This window comes from Vespa crabro, chromosome 11 (assembly GCF_910589235.1).
Source record: "Vespa crabro chromosome 11, iyVesCrab1.2, whole genome shotgun sequence".
In the NCBI taxonomy this organism is placed as follows: domain Eukaryota; kingdom Metazoa; phylum Arthropoda; class Insecta; order Hymenoptera; family Vespidae; genus Vespa; species Vespa crabro.
Window position 1 is genome coordinate 4177196 of NC_060965.1, and position 24705 is coordinate 4201900.

The following is a 24705-nucleotide window of genomic DNA, read 5'->3' on the forward strand; positions in this document are numbered from 1 at the left end:
ATGGAATAGAAATAGATACTAAAGTGTTTATAATGATAAAAAAAGATAAGAGAATCGGATCATTGACCTGAAGAATCATTTCGATGAGATTACTTCCGCAAAATTATTTCTGGGATACTTTATTTCTTCGTCAACGATACCTTCTTATATTCTCCTTTCAAGATCTTTAAGAATCTTTAAGCTATACGCCGATAGCTGTGGGGTAATGGTTCACTTAAGAGTATCCAATTAGCAATAAATTTTCGAAAGAGAGGCGACGTATATATATTCTATTCGCACGATCTCAATGATAGAAAATTTAAACCGTGTAATCAGATTAGAGATTAGTGATGGAGATATGAATTACAAATGTACCATGAATCCTTTTTCCTTTTTGAATTTTAAAAGGAAACAAAAAAAAGAAAAAACAATATTTCCTCTTACCTGTATCAGGATCCACAGAGAAGCTACTGTTAACTTGGACGATGGCATATCTAAGTAGAGCATTTTTGCCAAGATCAGAATCGGTTGCACTGACAGAACCAACGATAGTATCGGATGGTAGATTTTCCAATAATTCGAATGCATAAAAATCTTTCTCAAAGCGTGGCTCATTATCATTGTCATCGAGAACGGATACGAGAACAGAGGCACTCGCTGTAGCCGCAGGTGAACCGTTGTCCGTTGCCAATACTGTTAACGCGTACCGATCGACGCTTTCACGATCGAGCACCTGCGCCAGGTAAATCCATCCGGTGTTTGGACTAATGCGAAACGCCGTGGAACCCTGGAGACGATAACTCAATCTCGCGTTGTTTCCTGTGTCGAGATCCACTGCAGTAACTTGAAGAATCTATTGGGAATAAAATTAACGTCATTGTAAAAAAAGATTTATTCGTTAGAAGTCATTGAATTCAAATCATTAAATTTTCTTTTTGGTATTTGAGATTGATTATAAAAAGAAAATTTATATGTTAAGTTCTCTTAAACGGATGTTATAAAGGATCAAACGAAGGTTCAAACGTGTTAGTCAAATGTTTCTCATAGTACGAGCGGCCTTATACGAAGAAAGAAGAAGTATCGAATGGAATATGGGGAAGAGAGGAAGAGATTGAGAGAGAGAGAGAGAGAGAGAGAGAGAGAGAGAGAGAAGATTCTCGTCAATCCGGTCGTTCCGTATTAATTACACTTCCTTCAGGACCCCGCGAACCCTAAACACATTCGAACCGGTTGATCTTTTTCAGTGAGGGAGTATCGTGCATTAAGAAGGTCAATGAAACTTAAAATATCAAATATGAATACAAGTATATTTTAAAACGTGTAATAACTTAGCGCACCGAGAATGTTAATCATAAATTATGTGAAAAAAAAAAAAAAAAAACAAGAAAAGAAAAAAAAGAAAAAAAAGAAACAAGTGAAAAAATGGAATAATGAGTGTGTCTATTAGAGGAAATAAACGAATCTGGTAGATTTCTGAGATGAAACTAAAGGTGGAGACGAGGAGGTACCATTAGAAGAAAACCTGACGTGGGAGCAGCCTGCAATGTGTCTAACTGTACGTTATTAGTTCGCACCGGGTGAAGGGTTACGCTCACTGCAGCCAAGTTACTCTTGCTATATACTCTTTCTTTCTCTTTCTCTCTTTCTTTCTTTAGTACTGCCAGCCAAGATATTGTCCAGATAGCACCGACAGCTCACAGATCTGTTTCGCCGATAGATACTACCGATATATACGTGTACACCGGAGAAAGATAAAACGAAAGATCGAGTACCGAAATGAGGAAGAAGGAAAAGGCTCAAGAGAGAGAGAGAGAGAGAGAGAGAGAGACAGAGGCCATTTCTATCGCTCCCTCGTGCGCGTTGTATTAAAAATGTGACGTCATTTAACGGGCATATCTCTCAGCGGAGATCTCAGGGTCATTCGTCATCAGGATCCTCGTATTCGGGATTACGTTTGTTCGCTGCTAGTATCTTGAGAGAAATCCGTAGGCTATCCGTCCAGTAGAAAGATCTTCTTCGATGACGATCATTGAAAGAGAAATAGAGGATAGCACACGTTGATGATCATTCTCATCATCTTTCTATACGAGTTCACGTATAGCATATCAAACGAAAGACAGAAGTTTTAAATTTGAAAAAAAAAAAAAATTATTTATTCGATCGGGACAAGCGCGGAAAATCATGTACGTATTTAACTTGAGCTCTGTTACCTATCAATCCTATGAACTGACATCTATCTTGCCTCACGTTTCTATCTGGATGATCATGCTATTTCCTATTAATTTCAAAATAAAATTTCTTTCCGCGCAATATCTAAGCTCTTGGTTAATCGAAGCTAATCCCACTTGAGTGAGACTCGACTTAGCTAATTCCTTTCTTAGAGAGTTTGAATTATTCTCTTCCTCTTTTTCTAAAGAATTAATTCAGAAGCGTAATACGAAGACGTCCGACGATTATCTATAAAACACATAACTCGCACCGAATGAAATTACATACTCGGTGAAGAAGACTTTAAGAAACCAAATGAAGAGAAGAATGAAGTTAAGGAGACTCGGACGTTAAGAGGTTATTAACTTCGTTAAGATTCAAAATCTTCCTGCGATTTCTCACCGATCTTTTTAACTCTCTTCGCAAATACATATACGTATACATGCACACACGACGATTTAATACGGACACCCATACATCGTGGAAAAAGAAACGGATTCAACTGGACAAATAAATGGGCGTGTGACGGGCGTGTAATGAAGATTTTTCTCACTTGGGAATCGAGCCTGGCGCCTTCGGGAACCTCCACGTGATACTCGTTCCTCTCGAACACTGGGGGGTTGTCATTCACATCTTGAACCTCCACGCTCAAACTGAGATTCGCAGAGAGTCCTGCACCATCTAGAGCTCTTATCAGGAGACCATGTCTCTGTTGAGTCTCGTAATCTAATCGTCTTGCTAGGTAAAGCTCGCCAGTTCGTCCGTCTATGCCAAAGAGATCATTGCTATTTTGTACAAGTACGTAACGGATTGGTAGTGAGGGCGTTGAATCTCGATCGGTTGCGTGAGCTACAAAGAGGGCTGTGTGAAGGGGATGAGATTCTGGTACTGATATTCGCAGGCTTACACTTCGAAAGAAGGGTGCATTGTCGTTCACATCTTCCACTAATACTTCGACCTAATAAACAAATAAAATAACGAATGAATAAATATTTAACTACGACGATAATTTCATTCAAACGGATTAGAAAGATATCCTATTACCAAAAGAGAAGAATAACTCACTTGACAATATCCAGTTGAACCACCGTTTCTCGCTTCGACGCTTAAAATATATTTGTCTCGTGTTTCTCGATCAAGAGGTAATCGAATCCTTAACATTCCCGTGTTGGGATCCATAGATAGATCAGGTTCGTCTGTCGCTAAATAAAATCGACTTGGTCGTTCACCTGCAAATATAATAAAAGTAAACGTTAATACTATATAAATTAATTTGATAAATATATAACTTAGTAAGAACTAAGTTTAATAAATTTTATTGATTGATAAACTCGGTTTTGTGCTTCCGATTATCTTTCATTTCTCATGTAACCAATAAATTCATTCGCTTTGACCAAAACCACTTTCCAAGAAGGATCATCTTAAATGAGGAGTAAATAAAAAGGATACAGAATTTTAAATGTTTTCGAACTCAGAGTTTCGGCAAAATGTTAAAGATAAAAGGCACGATACACTCATAGCGTCAAGGTTCGAGGGTTGTTCGTGATGTCAAATCGATTCATTTACTCAGACTCGATTAATGGCTTCGATTTCGTCGAACAAGAGACCCGTACCAGTGAATGCACGAAAAGACTTTTTGGTAGCACAGTGCGTGCGATGTATAACGCCCATAGGGAAAAAGGAACGTCGAAAATGAATTCGACGAGGTGTCCTTGTAACCGACATAACGAACTCTTTGTATCCCGTTAATTTAGCTAATTAGCCATAGTACCATGCTCGTTTGTTAAGTCGGCTCTATCAAAATATGTACGAGCTCGTACGTTGCTTCAACGTCCTGTCCGTGATCGCAAGTAATTTAGCTTAATGGTTTTTCTTCGAGAAAGATTGTTCGAATAAAAAAGATATCCACTTTTTTCGATCATTCGAATGTACCGAGTGTTATGTAAATTAACTTAATAGCAAGTTTCTGATACTGTCGATCCTTCATCGGGACGTCAGATTTATCTGTTTATTTATTAAAATATGATTTTAAAACCTATAGAGAAATAAATACTCCGTAGGTGATCGACAGTTCATCAAATACGGTCTGGAGTTGGACATACTGTGCACGCGTACAGGTAATTGCAGCGATCGATAGATCGATCCTCCACGATTTTGATCCAAATCGGGATCTTCCCTTTGCCGTAAAGCCACAGAGCACGCGCTCTTGTCTTCCCTCTCTCTCTCCCTCTCTCTCTCTCTCTCTCTCTCTCTCTCTCTCTCTCTCTTACTCCATCACGCTTTCGACAAATCCTGTAGATCTCCCGCGTTGTTCTCGATCTACGTCGACGTATCGGCCGAGTTTTTTTCGTGCGAGTAGTAGAGCGAAAAACTAGGTGGACTTGGAGAACGGTGCCCATGAGAGCAAGAGAGATAAAAGAGCCTTGTCGTAACTGGGCGGTCTAGGAACGATCTCTTCCATTTCCACGATATCGGATGGCGTTCGACGGCAAAGTAGCTTCCCCCTTCGTCACCCTTCTCGTCCTCTTGCTCGACCGTCATCACTGACATCGACTGACATCGGCCGTTCAGCTAGTGTCCTTAAAGATGCTACTCGTTCTCGAACGTGACCGGCATAATTTATTGACCGCTATTTATACTTGTTTTCCTCGTCGCCACCCTTTCCCTCTGACTCCGCCCTATATATACGTGTAACGAATGTGTGTGCCCGTGTCACGACGTGACCGATACGATTCTCGATCCTCGGTCGATTTAATAAAAACGAAAGGATCAATAAAAATTCCAAGTAAAAAGATCTTTGATTTTCTATCGTAGAGATGAACATTTATGACGTAGCCGATAGTAGTAATATAGTTTTTGGTTAAAAGGACCTACATGAGTCTTGTTACTCAAGTCTTTGCGTTGATATTTAAAGAGAAGAAAGACTTGTTCAATATCATTCCCTCACACTCTTTTCGTATCTCTATGGTAAGATCGATGATACAATGACCGTTCACCTTTCATTTTAAAAATCTATAAGATACTTAATCTATAATGTAAAGTGCAATTTGCCATTACATAGGTAATACTCAAAGTACAATTAATTATCCACTCGACACGAGACAGACGTGATTCCGAAAGAGATCGAAGAAAATCGATGGTTCTCTTTCACGTTCATGGCCACGAAAGACGAATCGTTTTTCCAACACCATCAGTGCATAGAATCGATCTGTTGGGACTAACGAGCGATCGAGCTTATCGTTGAATTGCTATACGTAGTGAGTTTGCGCGAAATCCGCTAGAAGGGCTTGATCGAACGAATAATGATGATTCCTGGTCATCGGAAGGCGAAGAGAATTTTCTGTCTCTCTTTCTTTCTTCATGTCTCCCGAGGGTCTCCTTCTTCTCATCAGGGTGCCATCGTGGGTGTAACGAAGACAAATCGCTCGTGTATTTGATTAATACGCTGGATCCTTTCTCCCGAATATCTCGGTCTCTCTTTCTCTCTCTTTCTCCCTCTTTCTCTCTTTCTCTTTCTGAGAGACCGATGAGCATTCGTGAGGCGAATCGAGAGCGAGTTTTTGCTAGCACCTTGCTCGACAAGAGAAAGAAAGCCACTACAACGTACTCATTACTTATTCTCGCCCTTTCACAACTTGGCTAAACAATGTTTCCTTAACCCTCTTTGCTATTATTCATGGATATTCGTCATGGGGATGTAAAAACGAAAGTAATTTAAAAATAAAAGAAAAAAAGTCTACGTGTTAAAATTTATTAAAATATTAAATTACAATTATAACGTTATAATAATGACAAATATTAAATGTAAAAATCTATTCGATTGATTTCTACTGTCTTGTAATAATTAAATTAATATCAAATATTCAAAAATCATATGTTCAATATATAAACAATCATCAACGATTAGTAACATAATGCCGGAACTTAAGTATATAGTCTGTTTCGATCGGAGTTCTCTTTCCTTATTTACTACCATCTTCATCCTCTTTCTCTTTTACAAAGTCTCTCGTTAGCCCTAGCCGTGTCTCTCGCAGCCGACGTCGTGCCAATCTTTTTTATTCAACCCCCTCTTTTCTTTATCTCTCTCTCTCTCTCTCTCTCTCTCTCTCTCTCTCTTTCTCTGTCTTTCTCTCCTTCTTCTTGTCTCCGTTCTCTTCTTTCTCTTTCTCTCTTTCTCAATCGCGCAAATGGAATCCATTTCTAGTTCCTTGACTCCCTACCTATTTCTCTCTCCCTTTGTACCTACTTCTCTCTCTCTCTCTCTCTTTCTCTCTCTCTCTCTCTGTCTCCTTCTCCCCCTCTTTTTCTCCCTTCTCGTTCAACGTATAACTCTTTCTCCTTTCAGATACCTTGCTTGCCTCGTTCTCACGTGTACGACGCACTACTCTTCTCTCTTTCTCTTTCTTACTCGACGATGTCGGTCGGGAAAGACAGGGGACGTGGAAGACTCTGCAAGGGTCCTTGCGGTAGTACGTTATTGATTATTTATTTTTGTTCTATAGTCTTCACGTGAGTCCACTAGAGGCCACCCTTCTCGTTGACGATCACCATGGGCGTCGAGGTTAAAAATTCTGATAATACCTTTTGCCAGATCGTAGCAATTTAAAATAATACGGCTCAATCCTATAATTGTATGTAACTTTTTTGTATATGCCAATTGCTTTTTTGGTTGATCAAGATCAACGTCTAATCAAGATCTAACGTGCAACAGTATCCATTTAGATAAATGAAGATAAGAAGATCACAAGAAAACCGAAAAGTCCATACGCGAAAAGCTGCTCTCCTCGGATCGGACCGTGAGATCTCTTTCTTTGTTTTTCTATCTCTCGAAATCGATTTTTCTTTTTCCCATAACAAGAGTATCGAGCATGTATCGAGCTCGTCTTCCTTCGGCGCCCATGAGTTCTGTTACTCTTGCGTTCGCCGCATCGAGCGTAGATCGGAAAACACGTCGAGTGAGTTTGCAAGGATCGAGAGGAAGAGAGAAAGAGTAGCCTGGTTACTCGGTAGCTACGAGTTCGATCCCGTCGTCGATCTTGGTAAAAAGTTTCTAATTGGTACCGAGTGGTTATATTGAAATCAAGGCGTCGTCCGTTCGACCGGTGGTAAACTGGTTGAAATCATTCGAATGATCACGACGAATGATCTATCCCAGCTTCTCTTCTCTTTTTTTGTTTTTTTTTTTGTTTTTTCTTTTTTTTTCATTTCTTTTCCTTTTCTTTTTCTTTCCCGTTTTTTTATTCTTTCCTTTTGCGAGACCGCCGCAGTTTAGACCTCGAATTAGATCGTTCCTTTTGGCACTAGGAAGAACGAAGAGGATGAAAGAAAGAGTGAGAGGAAGAATGTGGAGGGATCGTAAATCGTAAGAGCGCGTTGTACGTCGTCGTTCAGGCTCGTATTTGTCACGGGCTTTAAGCCGTTCCTTCCATCGGCATTACTCGACGACGAGCGCTTATCCTTTATTGTCGCTTCTCGTGTTTCAGAAGCGCCGATCGGAATAATAAACCGGTCGAAACGTTTATCTTTTAATAAAGCACTTCTCCACTTCTTTCTCATTCTTATTTCTTTTCTTTCCAATCGTCTCTTTATCTATTCCAGAATGATCAGCCGTGAATCCTCCCGAAGAAATCGACTTTATCTAAAATGATCCTTTTGACAGAGATGTTCCATTAATCGACCATCACGGTGCGATATCTATCGTCAATTTTAATATCCCAAATATATTTATCGTCTTGCAGAAAATATCATAAGATTTACCTTAAACGTTTCTTGTCTGGCAATTAATTGCAAAAGAAAAGGAAGAAATAATAAAGAACCATGGATTCCGTTCAACGAAATAGTTTCAATAAAATCTGTGAAATATACCGAGAAAAATAATGATGGATCAGTAAGATCCGTATCAAATGCGGTGCTCCCTTTTGCATTCCTTCTTTCTCTACTCTCTCTCTCTCTCTCTCTCTCTCTCTCTCTCTCTCTCTCTCTCTTCCTCTGGTAGTCGGGGACGTCGGAGCTCCTTTTATTTTGCTAATTAACTCGTAACGGGCCATCCCATGGACCGAGGTCGACTCGGTGGCCGGTCGTTCTTTCAGGGGCGGCGTCGTCATCACACTGGCTCCCCAACGACGAGAGTCGCGCATTTACGATCGTTCAGGAAAAGGTCGTAATCGCCTACGGTAAATACTTTGTCGCCTGGCCATCTTAACCACCAACACCATGAACATTTTCATCGGCATCATCGTGCTACCCTATCGACGATGAAAGAAGAAAAAGAGAAAAATAAAAAGAAGGGAAAGGAAGAGGAAGAGCCACGGGGGGGAGTCCATTTTGCGAAGCCGTAACCCGCCGAATTACGAGCCATACCGCTCTAAATATGGGGATCGGCCTCTTTCTCTCGCTGCCTCCGCTCCTTTTCTCCCACTTTTTTTTCTTATCCTCTTTCTTTTCTTTTTCTTCAGTTTAACACACGCGTGCTCGGCGGCCAGCGCGATCGATTATTCCCGCACGGAGGAATCGTGGAATGTCCCAAGTCGGGTTTTCGGTCCTACGACGACGACGACGACGACGACGACGACGAAAGGAACTCTGGAACGTTTGCATAAATCCGTGGATTTTTAATTGGACCGGTAGGCACGGTTATAGCGCTGATCGAGATAGGCACGATCACGTGAAAACGATACCCACTCTCTCTTTCTTTTCTTGCTTTCCTCTATTCCTTTCTCTCTCTCTTGCCTCTCCCTTTCCCTCTCGTTTCAGAATTTGCACAGTTGTGGACAAGAGAAAAATTTACTTTCTCGTTCGTTAATTAACGTACGATGCACGAGCTAATTGCATGTACAAGTATCTTTCGATATTGATTTTTCTTCGTTCAACGTCGAATTGCGTAAGATCGTGATTAGTAATTAGGTTTAATACAATCGACAATTATTCTCGCCAATAGAATTGGGTGTGTGGACAATTGATTTCGTAAAAGCGATTGATACTAATTCGTATTTAAAACTAAAATCAATGTAGTTATTATATCGGCCAATAGAAGGGGAAATCGTTTTATATGGGAGGGAGTTAGCCTGATCTTGTCTCGTAAAACCTCCTAGCGTCTATGTGCCACGACACGTCAATATATATTCCTTAAACGAATCGACGTAGGATTGAAATGTGAGGAGAGGGTCGTGAGTCGGCTCGGAGAAAGCCGGATAGGCTCGAGAAGGAGAAGAAGACTCCAATGAGAAGGGAGGGGAAAGAAAGAGAGATAGAAGAGAAACGAGACCCCCGTCAACGACAACGTTCCTTTACTCGCGATATCGCTTCTTCATCGCATTCATCGCGTCGCTCGACTCAACCGCGATCACGGGCTAATCATCATTATTTAATTACGAGATTGTTTTTCCCTACGTGGCGAAGAGTGTCGCCTCGTCATTCGAAGGGAGCGTGCTTTGAAAAACTCACCCGTGTTTTCTGTATTCGAGTAAATTTGAAAAATTGCTTCACGTCCCGTACATATATATATATATATATTTAGACGTATATATATATGTACCATACGTACGTACGCATGTAGGAATGTTTTTAATTTTCTTTTCAGAAATAAAAAGAGAAATGAAAAGGGACAGAGGTGGAGGGGGCGGGAGGGTTTCCTGCTGTAACCACGGTCAAAAGCGTTCCATATAACGCGATCACAAACACGAACGAAATTGTCTTAGAACGATGTAGGATTCGTGCAAGCGTGCATCGGAGTGCACAATAGTGCAAGAAATGTACGCTCGCATTGGAGATCGGTAAACAAACGAATAGGGCTTCGTACATGCGTAAGACGTCCTGGAGTAGGACGCGGCTAAATGGTCGGCTGTGTTCGTTCGAGAAAAAGGAGAAGAAGGAGTAGAAGGAAGGAGAAAGAGAGAGAGAGAGAGAGAGAGAGAGAGAGAGAGAGAGAGAGAGAGAACGGAAGAGAGTCTCTAGCAAGACGCTGCACCGCAAGAAAGACAAGACAATGGACGGCGACAATAAGGCTGCTGGGCATCCAACGACGCGAAAATAAATTAAAATGATGCTCGACATTAGCTAGCGCGAGCCTACCACCGACGATCTACTACTATCCCTTCGCGGGAAGGATTTCTTTGCTCAAAACTCTTCGTACATGGCTCGGAGACGTTGTCTTACCAACTTGGGGCCTCCTAGGATTCACAAACTATATTCTTAACAACGGGATGAATAATACTCATATCCTCTGGCATTGCTATAAATTTATAAATATTCTAATTGTGAAATATGAACGTACGCTTTAAAGTTTATCGATTGAAATTAAATTCGTTCAATTCGAAGTATCATCGAAGTATTTCGAACGGTTCACCTCAATTACAAGAAAAAGCAAAGCGCGTGAAAACGTTCAACGATCTCAACGAGTTATCTTCCTCTTTCCCCGCGAGGGAACAATCTCATCTAGTATTACCCTGTGGTAATTCTCCCTCGTCGAAATTCCAAAGTGAGGCACGAGCGTAGAGAGAGAAAGAGAAAGAAAGAGAAAGAGAGATAGAGAGAGAGAGAGAGAGTTGGGATCGAAGCGGTGCAAGATATCCGATAGGAAGATAGAAAGAGAAGGGAAGAGAGAAATGCATCAGTGTGTGGAGAAAGATGTACATATAGCTATATATGCGCACCGTTAGTAAGATAGGGAGAAAGAGAGAAAGAGAGAGAGAGAGAGAGAGAAAGAGAGAAAGAAAGAGATAGAGAGTAAGAGGGACGGAGAACGTCTGTGCTAGCGGCGATGGTAAACGGCGATAACGAGGCGCGAGATAAGGGTCGAAGAGGTGCATCATATACGAAAGAGGGAGGGAAGAAGGGAGAAAGGAAGGGAGAGAGAGAGAGAGAGCCGGTCTATCGTTGGCCTTTTACAACATCTAGGATCGCGGCATATGCACCGTATCTTTGGCGTATCTATACACATATACAAACACATACTATTATACTCTCACACATATATTATACTCTCACATGCACGTGGATTTACGTCGTAAAAGTAGCCGTGATTTCTGCACGCCCGAGCGTACTTTTTTCGTCGTAGCCACTGCGGTAGTACAAGGCGAATCTTCCAATAACCAGCGATCGTGCTATAGGTATACGTGTATATGTGTAAGTGTATACGTGCGAGGGAGAGAAACGCTTCGTATACGGTCCAGACGAGATACCGAGGCGTACCGAGGTGCGCGCGCTTCGGTATATCTTACGAGCATCTAAGGATTCCACCGATTCACCGATGTACTCGGTTTTTGATTTTTCCTTCCCCGAGAGCCCCGATCTCACGTTGTTACCTTTTTCAAATCGATCGTCGCTTCCTCTTTTACTTTTCCACGTATTCTTTTTTATATTTTTTTCTTGTTTTTTTTTTCTCCGTCCACCCTCCCCTCCCCCTACCCCCATAATCTTCAGAAACATCTCGTTCGATCTATTTTGAAATTTTGGTCGGACGAAAGTGTTCTATTTATAAGTATTGCACCGGGAATGAATTCAATGTGCTGAATAAAATCTGATAATGATGTGATAAAGTACGGTAAAAGATACGGGAAAAGATTTGAGATGAGTTCTCGAAGCAGAAAGACCAACCACCAAGGTCCAGCGTCGCGGTACTTTGCCGAGATGCCACGAGGTCGTCCCTCTCGAGCGGAGAGAGAACGATTTGCATCAGGCAATAAACAGCCGCTGTCGAAAATGATATAAACGGGTGCTGAGGCCCGCCGAGCGAAACCAACTGAGATTATCATACGTGCTCCGAGCTTCTTTTACTCTCCCTTCTATCCTCACCCTTCTCGTCCTCGTCTAATCTTTTCTCTTGGCGATGTTAATACGTGAGGAAAAGGAATAACGAAAGATAGTTTCTTGATCCTAATTGAACTTGTATCGATCCATAAAATACTAAAGTAAATAAAAACGTAAGGATATTTAGGTATGTGCGTATAAAAAAAAAAAAAAAAAAAAAAAAAACTTTTTAAACGTAGAATATATTATCCTTTTTACTATAGCAGGAAACTTAATGGACATGAACTCGAACGAATTACGAGACGTGCCGATCGTTAACGATATCCTCGATTATGTAATTTCTCTCTAATTAATAGAGTACGTTTACCTATACATTACATATAGGAATTCCAGAAAGTAATCGAAATACGCATGGTTAACAATCGAAAAGAAAGATCGTTATTGCTGATCGAATCTTACTCGATTTGTAACCTTTCTATATCGAAACGGTCCAATTTACTTTCCGAACGTGATGGTAATTGAATCGGTTTGATTCTATTTAAATTCTTTCCACTTCAAATTCTATGTGCCGAAAGAGGATAGACATATATACATGAAAGAGAGAAAGAGGAAGAGGGTGGACAAAATTCCGGGAACGAAGTTACGCAAATCAGACCGCGAACATTCGTCGTTGCACGGCTAAAAGAGAAAAAGAGAGAGAGATAAACAGAGAAAGAGAGAGAGAGAGAGAGAGAGAGAGAGAGAGAGAAAGAGAGAGAAAGAAAAGAGACTCGTTGCTATCTCGAACCGCGGATCTTTCAGCACGGAACTCTTCGAGAGTTCTTTCGCTCGAGATGCAGAGAGTCGAGGATATTCAGCAAGGAGTTTCGTGGACTCAACCGAGAGACGACGGTCGCACGAAATTTGCAAGTCCGGTGAAAGCACGACGCTAATATAAGATGGACAAGAATATTGCGATGAACGAGAACTTTGAAAGGAAATTGCATTCACATAATAAGATCTCCTACGATAAGAAAGTTTTACTGATAGGAATTTTAATAAAAAAAAAAAAACAATCGTACTCATTGGGATCTGTCAAACTTATATTTGTATAATCCACCTCGTTTAAAAGATCATTTCGTGCAGAAGAAATTTAAGAATGGATTTTAATCGGCAATGAAAAACGTAGTTTGATCTTTATAGTGATCGTTAAAACGAACGAAAGGATATGTCGCGTATAAATAATTTCGAAGAGAGGAGACTCGATCGTCCGTCTCTTTTTTATCAGTACAAAAGAAATTCGATAAAAAAAGGATCTCGTTTTATCTCACTCCTTCTGATGGAAGACAGTAAGATGACGAGACTTAAGTACATCGGGTTAGAAGAGTAAAAAAGGATCGAGCTTTTACGAGATGCGATAAATAAATTAAATGTCTCTTGTCATGGAATTAAAATTATCTCGGAATATAAAACGGTGCTAATACAATCGGTATTAATCCAGAAGAAGGATCCAAGGTTCTGATTGTGTCGAAATAATTATCTCTGCCTAGCATTCTCCCAAACCTTTTTTCCTACTCCTCGTGTCGGCATGAACAACCAATTAGAGGAACGGAATCGCTTTCTGATAGATATATTTGTCGTTAATGTTATTGTTAGCGATCGCGATCGATACGCAATCGGCTCGATCTACGAGATTTCAATTATATTACGACGTTTTCGCTATCGTGGAATTTACGAAGATACAAGAGAGAAAGATAATAACTGTGATCAACGTTATAGGAATGAATATTCGAGTTGAGAAATTTCTATGTCGAGCGCATGATCGTGAAAAAAGAAAAGAAACTTATTCGTATTTGATTTTTTATTAATAGTACCGATGAATATTGCAAATCATAAGAATTTTTCTTTAACTTAAAACGAACCGGTTTTCCTTTTCTTTTTTTTTTTTTCTTTATGACGTACGATATGAAACATTCACACTTTCACATTGTTTACAAAAATAAACGGGATTAAAGTCGAAATTTCTTTCACGAAAGGAATCGTCAAGTTTCACATTGGCAATCCCTCGTATCTCATTCCACGTCGAGAAAGAGTAGGAGGAGGAGGAGGAGGAGGAGGAGGAGGAGGAGGAGAAGAGGGATCCGGTGAGGCTGAGGGACCTCAAAGGCGAACGGAGCGGCGATATTTAAAGCGTATGCAAAGAGTGCAGCTCCATAGCAGCTAGCAGTTCTCTCATGGTGGAAAGAGAGGGGCAAAAAGTCTTGGACAATGGCGGCTTACGTTCGGCTGCCCGGAATCCGACTCGCGACGATTTATGCGACCTCGACAACGACGACGACAACGACGACGACGACGACGACGACGACGAGGACGGTCCTGCACCTTCTTCTCATCTTATTCCTCTTTTCCGTCTACCCTTTTCAGCAGCACACGAGGCGCATTCTCTTGGGACGAAGAATCTCAGCCTCCGAAAAGTACGAAATACTGCCAGTTCGGATGGAATCTCTTGCCCTCGACGCTTGCCACCATTTTAACCAGTATTTTCGATTAGCTCGGGGAACTTTGAACACGAACGACCAAGACGGACGTAAAAGAGGATATTTTGCGAGGACTACTTTTATATCCTTTTTTCTTTTTTCTTTTTTCCCTCCTTTTATTTCGAAGAAATAATGTGCGAAGTTTAAAGTACGATGAAAATGGAATGGATTTGAGATCGACTCTCTTACGAGACTTACGATCGTTACGGGAAAGTTCGTCGAAGCGAGAATACGAGTAGAGCGATCGTTATGCGATTACGTTATATCCTTAACGAAGACGCTTGTTACCGTCGTTATCGGACCTTCCGATGTACTCCGAAACGATTCGGAGAAAGGAGCCTCTCGTAGCTTTCGATTCGCACATCCGAGAGAAGAGACAAACTATCGTCGTGTACGTCCATATCGATCTTGTTTCGTGTCATGAGTGTCATGGGATTCGATCATGATTCCTTTTACTCGAGAACGTCAGAATTTCTTTATCGTATAAAATACTCTTCCGAGTGATTGAGATTTTTTCTCTGATATTTTTCGAATAAACCGTACCAGGTATATTCTTCTCAGATAATAATCGATCCGCGTAAAGAAACTATCGTATTTTCTCGCTATTTTTCGTGACCATTTAGAATTTCTGAGGAGTTAGGAGCGGCCGCTCGTTTCGAGGATAAGATAAGACTGGCCTCTCATCTACAACCGATCACGGACCGATCATTTTCTCTCTCTTCTTTCTCGAGGTGCTATAAACTCGGCCGTAAAATGAAAGCCGTTCCTCATTTTGTCGCGAGGTTTTATGGAAGGATACAGTATCCGGCATGTCCACCGTTCGAACGACGCACCCAATAAGGACTTCGTCTACTTCCAAGTGTTTTTAAGTATCAACCTCGAGGGGACAAGTATCGCCATCGGTTTTTCTCCATTTCTAGAATACCCTTTATTTTATTTTCTTCGTTAGTCGGTAGTCGAAACAATCGAATTGTTTCCCAATAATTTCAAGATGATTTAAATTATTCGATTTGAGCCTCGAAAACTTTGACCAATGATAATTCACCGAACAATATTCCTTTGTCCCTTATCATATAGACTTTCCCATTCCGTTCTTTCTCTTTCCTTTCATTTGGAGAACGAGTTCGTGTTCATTCGAACAGGTGTCGTAAAATGGGTGGGGAAAAGATTGGTGAGCATCGATGCGAAGCGGTGCGTCTGAGTATAGTGCCTTGTGCGCGAGTGCACAAACGTTCGCCGGCTCCCTTCAACTTTAATCTGATAATCTGATTGGCTGCTGTGTGTCAAATATTGCGAACTCGCACGCCGAGCCGCATCTTCTCGCACGAACAGGTTCTTGTACGGACGCGTGGCCCTCTTCTCCTTTCTCTCTCTCTCTCTCTCTCTCTCTCTCTCTCTCTCTCTCTCAGTGTGTGTCTCATCATCGGTTAAAATCGACGATTCGATCCAGAAGATATCAGCAACGGTGGATAAATGGAACGATCTTACTTAAATGGCAAGAGTTGAAGCGTTTCGGTAAAGAAAATGTAAATGTAACTTACTTTAGGTAGACGTGTTCGTTTCAATATGCATGAATTGCATTTTTCGAATAAACGTGCAAAAATTTCGTCATTAACGATACCAATGATCGTAACGTTGCGTAAAATTCTTAAATAGAAGTAATTAAAAGGAAGCACTACCATAAAACTCGTTTTGAAAAGTACATTTCGTTATTAAATTGTGTTATATTTCCAATAAAAAAAAAAAAAGAAAGAGAAAGAGAGAGAGAGAGAGAGAGAGAGAGAGAAAGAGAAAGGAAGGTGGATAGTTCTTTCTCTTTTTCTCCTCTTTCGCAAAAGTATCCGCATTGATATGCAAGAGGTCTGCATATGCGGGCCATGGCGGTCGAACAATACGACCACCACCGGTAAGGCACCACCGTGTAAACTATCCACCATTGTCGGGACTATAATGTACTGTGAAGCCGTGCTCGATGCACGCCGAGACACTTTACACGGTGCACCGGGTATATGGCGCGGTGAGCGCAGGTCGTGACGCGCCGTATCTTGCATCGGATGTACCACCAGTGTGGAAACACGGATACGTACCTCTCATCCTCCCTCCTTTTACCTTTTACCTTTTCCTTTACGTACCTCACTCCCTATACCTCCCCTCCCCCCCTCCCGAGTTCTCCCCTCTTCCCCCTCACCCATCTCCCACTACACCCGCTTTACGAATCCTACGTGATACATCAGTACGGACCAACTCATCTACTCATCTACTTATTCCTTATCTCTTTTGTCATCTTATTCTTTCTCCTAGCTTATGAAATTATTTTCTATGAAAAATTGATCTCTATCTTCTCTCGGTCCTAAATATTCGATCGATTTAAAACTCGAGTCAAGGCTATTTGTTCGTTAAATATCTATAATCCGCATGAACGAAATTAATCTGTTCGAGTTTGAAAATTAAGTAAAAAAAAATCGTTGAGTCAGGCAATCCATCAGATTTTCTAAGTTGGTCGAAATAAAAAGAAAAGGAAATGAAAGAAAGAATGAAAGAAAGAAAGAAAGAAAGAGATGCAGACCGACGTAGGTAGGACGACAATGCAAGCTTAAATTACTCGAATGGAAGTCAAAATGGGGTCGTTACCAATAAGGAAAACTGCGAATCCTGTGGGCACGATGCAAATACGAAGACCCGTGACGAGCATGGCGCGTTATCCTTACGACGCGTTCCACGTTGCTATCACGTTGAATAGATATTCTCGTATGATTTACATGCCGTTTGCTCATACCAAGACCTCTTCCCTCTCCTATCGTATCCATGTTATACAGTGAGGAGAACGAAGGAGAGGAAGAAGAGAAGAATATTCTCGAGCACAAGCTCGTTTTCCTACGATAGTGTATCGTGCTTTGCACGTGCTTGTAGGTATACCGAATCGCCACGTAGGCGTTCTCGCATCCTCCTCCTTCTCTTCCTCCTCCTCTTCCTCTTCATCGTTCTCGTCGCAGTCCTCTTCGTATCCTCTCTCGTGACGCGACTATGCTAACGCGGTAGCGCCGCGCGTGGAATACGTTTTCGTGGTATTTGCGAGACCTAGCTCGAGGAGAAGATGCTAACGCGCTTCTAAAACTTTTTAGATTACTTCTTTTATGAACGGAAAGTATTCTTGGATCTTCCCGATGACCCCCGGAGCTATGGCGATTACGAGAGGAAACTACTTGAGACGATGATCGCTCGAGTTACGTGCATAGCGCTCTGCATATTTTTTCTTTCTTTTCTTTTCTTTTTTTCTTTCTTTCTTTCTTTTACTCTTTAGATTTTATCTAAAATAACGGAGTATTAATCTTGAATGTTCACGTGATTCGTTTAGAAACGCAATCAAAAGAGGAACGAACAAGTTTAACCATCCATAATATCACGTAACTTTAAAACTGTATTTGTTAAATATGATTTCATTTCCTTGACAGAAAATTAATTACTGATAAAAACTTAATATATTTTAACTATGTTTATAAGTTTCAGATTTGTTAAGGACAAATAAAAATGTATAAAAGGGGTATAGCGTTGAACGTACCTGGTAAAGATGACGTAGATACGGTGTCCTTGATACCTCCAACGACAGTACTTTGCGGTTGGTTTTCTTTAACGGAGAGAACGTAACGTGGTCTCTCGCAAGTCGCTATCCTGTGTCCTGGAAGGGACATCGTTATCCTAACTTCCGCATCGACGGTACTTTTCAAGCCAGCTGCGTCAGTAGCCGTGATATTGAGTTGGTGCAAAGCCGATCTCGATAGAAGACTCGGCCTTGAAACATGAAGTTCACCTGTGTTTCGATCTATCCGAAATATTCCAGCTTCGTTACCGCTGGTTATTCTATAAGCAACTTGTCCAAATAATCCTGCATCGAGATCACTGGCTACTACCCTTAAAATTGGCCCTTGAAACGGTGCATCACTTCTTAAAGTCACGTTATATTTCTGAGGTTCAAATATCGGACTATTGTCGTTCACATCGGTTATTTGTACGCGGACGATTGCTATTGTACTAAGACCACCTGAAATCAAAAAGAAAAATACTTTGTTAATGGATATAATTAATATATCCATGTTTCACTTAGAAGGATTTAGGAACGATTGGGATATATTATACATTCGGATATTACTTTGATACTCGCGAAACTGGCCCTTTTAATTTCACGCAGCCAAACGCCGAGATGAGTCCATTTTCGTTGGTTTTTACAGGGAGAAGAATACGAAGACATCGACGGTTGATTTATATCGCCGATATTTAAACGCGGTGCTCAACTTCGGAATATTTAAAAACTCTGAATCATTTAGAGTTAAATTTAAAATGTTTAAAAATTATAAATCCTCGTGATCTTATATGTAATACATAATCATTGTACACGCAATGTCAATGGCAAATGTAACTTAAATCAAACTATAGAATGAAGAAATTTTATAAAGGATATAATGGTTTCATGTTAGAGTTTTTAGCAACCTCTGAGCTTGTTCTACGCCCGCATTCGTTCGAACGTTTTACAAGGTAAGAAAATTTCATGCTCGGTACGAATGCGCCGAATTGTGCACGCACAAAGTTAAGAAGAGGAGAGGGAAGAAATACGAGTACGACAATGTCGAGAATAACTGCGGTGGGAGTTAAGTCTCGAAGATTTATGATGCCGGTGTCAATAAAGTCACCTCCGATGTCGTTGTGTCCGTGCTCGATGTACTCGCCTTGGAACTTGATACACCCCTGAGTCCTTCGAAAACACCTAACCATTCCCTTTTGCCGCCCTTTGATCCTACGTACGTTTGGGATTTGTAAAAAGATCTTGCGATTTTTTCAATTAACTGCATGAACGTATTATTACAAAATTCCAATCAAACCATTCGAAGTTTCATATTACAGATTAAATCGCACTAAACGTTAATTCACGTTGTTTGTTCGAACATTATATTTTTTATTCTAAGAATTCGATGAAGGATCTCTCGCGCTTCGTTATTCGAGAGAATGCAAAGATTTGGTTGGTCTTTTTGCGAGCAAAAGCCAGCTTGTTTTCTTCTTTTTTTTTTTTTTGCCAGTAAAAGGTTCCCCACCCTGGTGAAGACACTGTGGTGGTCGAAGGTTCGAGGGACGAAAGGGAGAAGACTTGCCCGTTGACGCATGACTCCAATGACACTAGTACCTATAAATCTTCTCCCAGCTCGGAGCTCCTTCGAGCTCTCGAGTCCATACATTACTATGAGTTACGGGTGTAAACCGTTTAAACATCGGATTACCCGATTTACATACTGTCTTTTGATATTAACACTTACCCCTCTCCCTATTTCTCTCTCTCTCTCTCTCTCTCTCTCTCTCTCTCTCTCTCTTTCTCTCACACAGATATACATATATACACATAAAAACATATACATTTGTGCGACACTCTTCTTCTATAATCAGAAGATTCCATATTACGGTCAAAGCAATCGACCTATGATTATACGCTCGTGATAAGGATTATTTATCACTTTATATTTTATGCGACTGAGGTAATCCTCTTAATTGGATTAAGGAGACATTCTTAAGTTATCGTTTTCGATTAATCAAAACTGGTGGATCATTATCAACTTATGTTGTACAATTGGAAATATAATTTTCATTATCATTGAACGTCTTTCATTAAGATAAGATTTCTTTCTTTTCTTTTTCTTTTTTTTTTTTTTTTTTTTTTTTGTAAGCTTCTCTTCAATGGATTTTTTCCAACTGTCGAAGAAGAAGTAGTACTTATATGTAAATGTGATAGAGAAAGTGAGACGAAGGAAAAAAGTGGTCGGCTGATTGGACTCGAAAAAAGGTACGACGGTAGGCAGGATTCTAGTGATTTATGACGACTTTGCTCGAAGTAAATCTCGTAGTTTCGTTCTCTACGCCGACATTATTTGGCTCGATAAGAGGATTTCGATGTGAAGTGAAATAAACAGTAATCGCAAGGAACGAATATATGATTAAATAAAAGAAAAAAAAAATAAAAAGAAAAAAAAAATATATATATATATATATATATATATATATATATATTTAAAAGGAAAAAAAAAAAATCAACTATTCGCATGAAATTCCTTCGAAAATGTATATAATCGCATAACTTTCTTATCGAAAAATAACATGAATTGCTTTAAATATATTATTAACAAAATAAGATTCGCATTTAATTTGTATAACATATAATTCTCATATAAATTCATTTTTTTATTTTTTTATTTTTTTTCTTATTTTGTTATCCTTTCTTCTCTCTATTTTCTAACTCCAAACAAAGTAACACACTCCTCGAGGTGATCTTATAAGCGCGTGTACGATACTCCGATGGTGCGGATCTCAGTGCATGATTCAAAGCAAGCTCGCTCGTAGGTAATAATTATCGATCACCACCGCGTATCCAACCGTTATCCTTCGCCATTAACGCGAGATACAAGACGAGACTTGGCTTCGACTTATCGTCGGCCTTTCCGCTCGATTATTGTCGAAGAAGCAATAGGTTAACTTTCCTAGTTCTCGTAATCTCGAGAACAACGATCTACGTTCATTTTTTCGACTGTTCATATCATATCCTTTAACTTCGAATATATATATATATATATATATATATATATATATATATATATATATATATATACCTCCTTTGTTTAGAACCTTTATATCAGTAACATTAATTACCAATCTTGCATCTCGTTTATATATACGGACTTTCAATTTCTCCTTATTGTATTATCTTTTAGATTAATAAATAATGTATATAATTTACATGATAGATAATATTAATTCGAAAGAAAGTTTTAAAAAATTATTTACGACATATTGTTAAAATGATCTATGTTCGAAATTTATATTGTTTTTTTTAAATCCCAGAGATATATCCCTATGCAAATTAATGTAAGATAAAAACAGGTGCAATAATACCCTGACCTATATAATTTCATTGGATAACCATGATATCATATAAACACTTATGTGAAATTCTGAAATTTACAATCAAATAAATTTGATTAAGTACTATGACGAAAAACTTCAAAATTTTTACGATCACAACCGCAAAAAAAGAAAATATTTTCTCCCGTCATTTTCGATAGAGATAGAATGTTTTAATATTTTATAGAATGCTTGAAAAGTTTTATAGAGATAAATGATGTCTTTTAAACATCTGTATGTAAAAACAAAAAAGAAATAAACAATTTAGAAAATTATTCGATAAAACATTACATCCGATACGATTTTATATTTCTAAGATGGAAAATTTCTCTAATCTTTTTGCAAAAGCCACGTATAGATTATAGATAATTCTACTATCAATGAAAATTCCATCGGCAGAGAGGAATTGATGTACATCAGTGTCTTACACCTTTTCGCATGTGTAGCTAAGAGCAAACAGGAGCATGAGCGAACGAAGAGAGAGAAGGAAAGGTAAGAAGAGTACACAGCATGAGACGGAAACGAGTAGTGGTAGTAGTGATAGTAGTAGTATTAGTAATAGTAGTAGTAGTAGTAGTAGTAGTGAGTAGTGGTAGTAGAAGTAGTAATGTCTAGTAGTAGTAGTAGTAATAGTAGTAGTAGTAGAAGTAGTAGTAGTAGTAGTAGTGAGTAGTGGTAGTAGAAGTAGTAATGTCTAGTAGTAGTAGTGTTGGTAAGTATACGTTGCTTCGTCAGTGGGTGATATAAATCACGCGAGAAGAAGCGCAGCCTCTGCACCGGTCCATTCCTCTCTCCCTCTCTCTCTCTCTCTCTCTCTCTCTCTCTCTCTCTTCCCCCTCTCGTTCTCTCTCTATATCTCTTTCTCCCCTCTCATTCTCTTTCTCGCGAAGAACGTTCCTACTACGCGCGACGAAGATCGCCGTCATATCCGGGCGCTTTTCTATTGTGTATCTCGTGTTCACCGGCACAAACTTCGATCTCTATGTGTGTGACATTACTAGTACTCGCGCGCGTGCACACGTCGGACAATCGTATCGATAACGAGCGACAATTACGGTACGAGCTACGAGTACATACATACGTGCCTATTTGCAAAACGGCGCGAAGTTGCGACAATGGGATACGTGCAGCTTCTTTCTCAGACTCTCCGTTTGTTCGTGTTCTGCTCTTTCTTTCTGTCCTTTCTCCTTCTTGGAACTAAACGCATACATTCACGTATACATATCGATACGTATAACGTTGATAGTTATGTAAAATCATTATTACATAAAGTGATAAGAAATAATAAATCGATAATTATTTATATAAAAATTCATAAATGATGCGATTCCATATATTCGATAATATCGTGGATTTGGAAAAATAATTATATGTATTACGGATAGTTCGAATTAATTTATAAAATGAGAACTTGAATAGATATATTTCCGATAGACCCAATGTAACGAGCACGTATATAAAAATTTTTTCTAACGTTAACATTTTTTTCCTATTGAAATATTATATCATGAAAAAATATTGTTTTAATATTTGGGATTATTAAAAGGAGAAATATTTGCAACTTAAAATTTAAAAGATTAAAAGGAAATCTTGTCGTTCTTACGTAGCGCCAGGACATCTTGCGATCAATGGGATCGACGGTAAACTAAGCAGTACGTTTTCCCATAAGAAGAAGAAGAACGTATTCCATTGAAAATGTGTACAGAATTCAGCGGCGACATAAATCATAAAGCCTATTACAGGGCTACTAGATGTTGGCGCGGCGATAGCCACCTCTCACGCCTCGCTCCTTTTGCTCTTACGTATTCTCCTCCTTCTCTTCTTCTTCTTCTTCTTATTCTTCTTCTTCTTCGTTGCGTGTATTCTCCATATCCTTTTTCTCTGTCTTCCTCCCTCTCTTTTTCTTTGGTATCGGTGCGGCTCACCTGCCCGATCGCGTGTTCCCCGTGTGAGAGCACGCGGAGGAATAAAAGCTACATACGAGCATCAGGAAGAAAGCATTGTTCGCCCGCAGCGTTCAACGGCCAGGTCGCGTTCGCCTATTTTGGTTAGACACTCGGCAAACTTGCTCGCTTTGGAGTGCTAAAAGCGCTCGATAAATCGCTTAACAAATTGACAAGGCTTAACTGGGGTATGTCGCTCGTAAATTATCATGATAGGATTTAAACTTTCTAGGATATATAGTCCACGTCGATACTCATCTAAGTGACGTTCTTGAAATTTTTAATATCCGTAATGTAATAGTAAATATAAAATTTCTTAAAACTTACCTCTATCGGTGGCGATGACAGGAATCTCGAGGTAGGGAGCAGTTTCTCTGTCGAGCATTGCTCTCACGCAAATGTCTCCGGTATCACTACGTGCTTGAAGCAACTCGCTTTCCAATCTTCCGGCTGCCAAAGTATAATTCACCATCGCGTTTACTCCGCAATCCGGGTCGGTAGCTTGTACCTGAAATCAAAGAAAATAAATTGAATTAGCCGGTGCAATAAATATCAAAGTATTCGCGATTGAAGTCTATCATTTAAAATAAATGTAAATTAATAGCGTTGTAAAATGTTACCAATCTTCCTCTGACTTTTCTTTTCCTTAGTATACATCGTACAACAACGAGAAGGGGATGAGACAAAAGAAAGTAGTATGAGAGATGACGAAGAGAGCCGTGTCATCGGGAACCACCTTTCGAAGGTGGAGTCGTTCGAGTCGAAGTACTTCGTTTAATTTCTCTTAACGTTCCTGAAACGGGATACCTACAGGGCCCTTGCAGAGAGGTGGTCCATTCGTAATCTGGACCCGGTGACTAATTTGCGAGTGGCTCCTTTCGGTCTTCCTACCCCAAAACAAAAAAGTATCTACCGCGCGAGACGTTACTGGACGGACGTGGAGGCGGTGATGGACGCCTCCGTTGCGTTCACCACCGCTCGTTTATTTATGCGAGGATTCATCGTCGACTCGAAGAAATCCGATGGAAGAGATCCTTTTGATTTCACGAAAATCCATACTTCTTTCTTTCCCGATTATAAGATTTACATATCGTTCGTTTATATAAACTTATTCCGAACTTTATTCGATTGTCTATATCGATCATAAAGTATAAAGATGCGATCTAAAAAAAAAAAAAAATAAAAAAAAAATAAAAGGTGAATTATCTATTTAACTTGAGAGTATTAGAATCGATTCGAAGTGTGATTAAAAGGAAAACGTACGACGTACGAGACTGTAAATTTATCCAACCGAGACGTAATTTGTACGACGGTGGTAGTCCTCTCGTCTGCCGACGTAGAAGAAATCGAGCCTCGCAGAGAAAAAGGGTGGGAGA

General features: G+C 39.8%; 1 protein-coding gene across 1 annotated transcript in view; it reads right to left on the reverse strand.

Annotated features, from left to right (window-relative positions):
• The window catches only part of LOC124427807 (protein dachsous), a 297028-nt gene that overhangs the window by 26295 nt on the left and 246028 nt on the right, over nucleotides 1-24705 (reverse strand). The window contains exons 2-6 of the mRNA XM_046971123.1: nucleotides 23657-23837; nucleotides 18010-18489; nucleotides 3253-3416; nucleotides 2741-3145; nucleotides 424-832 (exon numbers count right to left, since the gene is read on the reverse strand). Of these exons, the coding sequence (XP_046827079.1) occupies nucleotides 424-832; nucleotides 2741-3145; nucleotides 3253-3416; nucleotides 18010-18489; nucleotides 23657-23837 (1639 nt within the window). The remainder of the gene's footprint in view (nucleotides 1-423; nucleotides 833-2740; nucleotides 3146-3252; nucleotides 3417-18009; nucleotides 18490-23656; nucleotides 23838-24705) is intronic.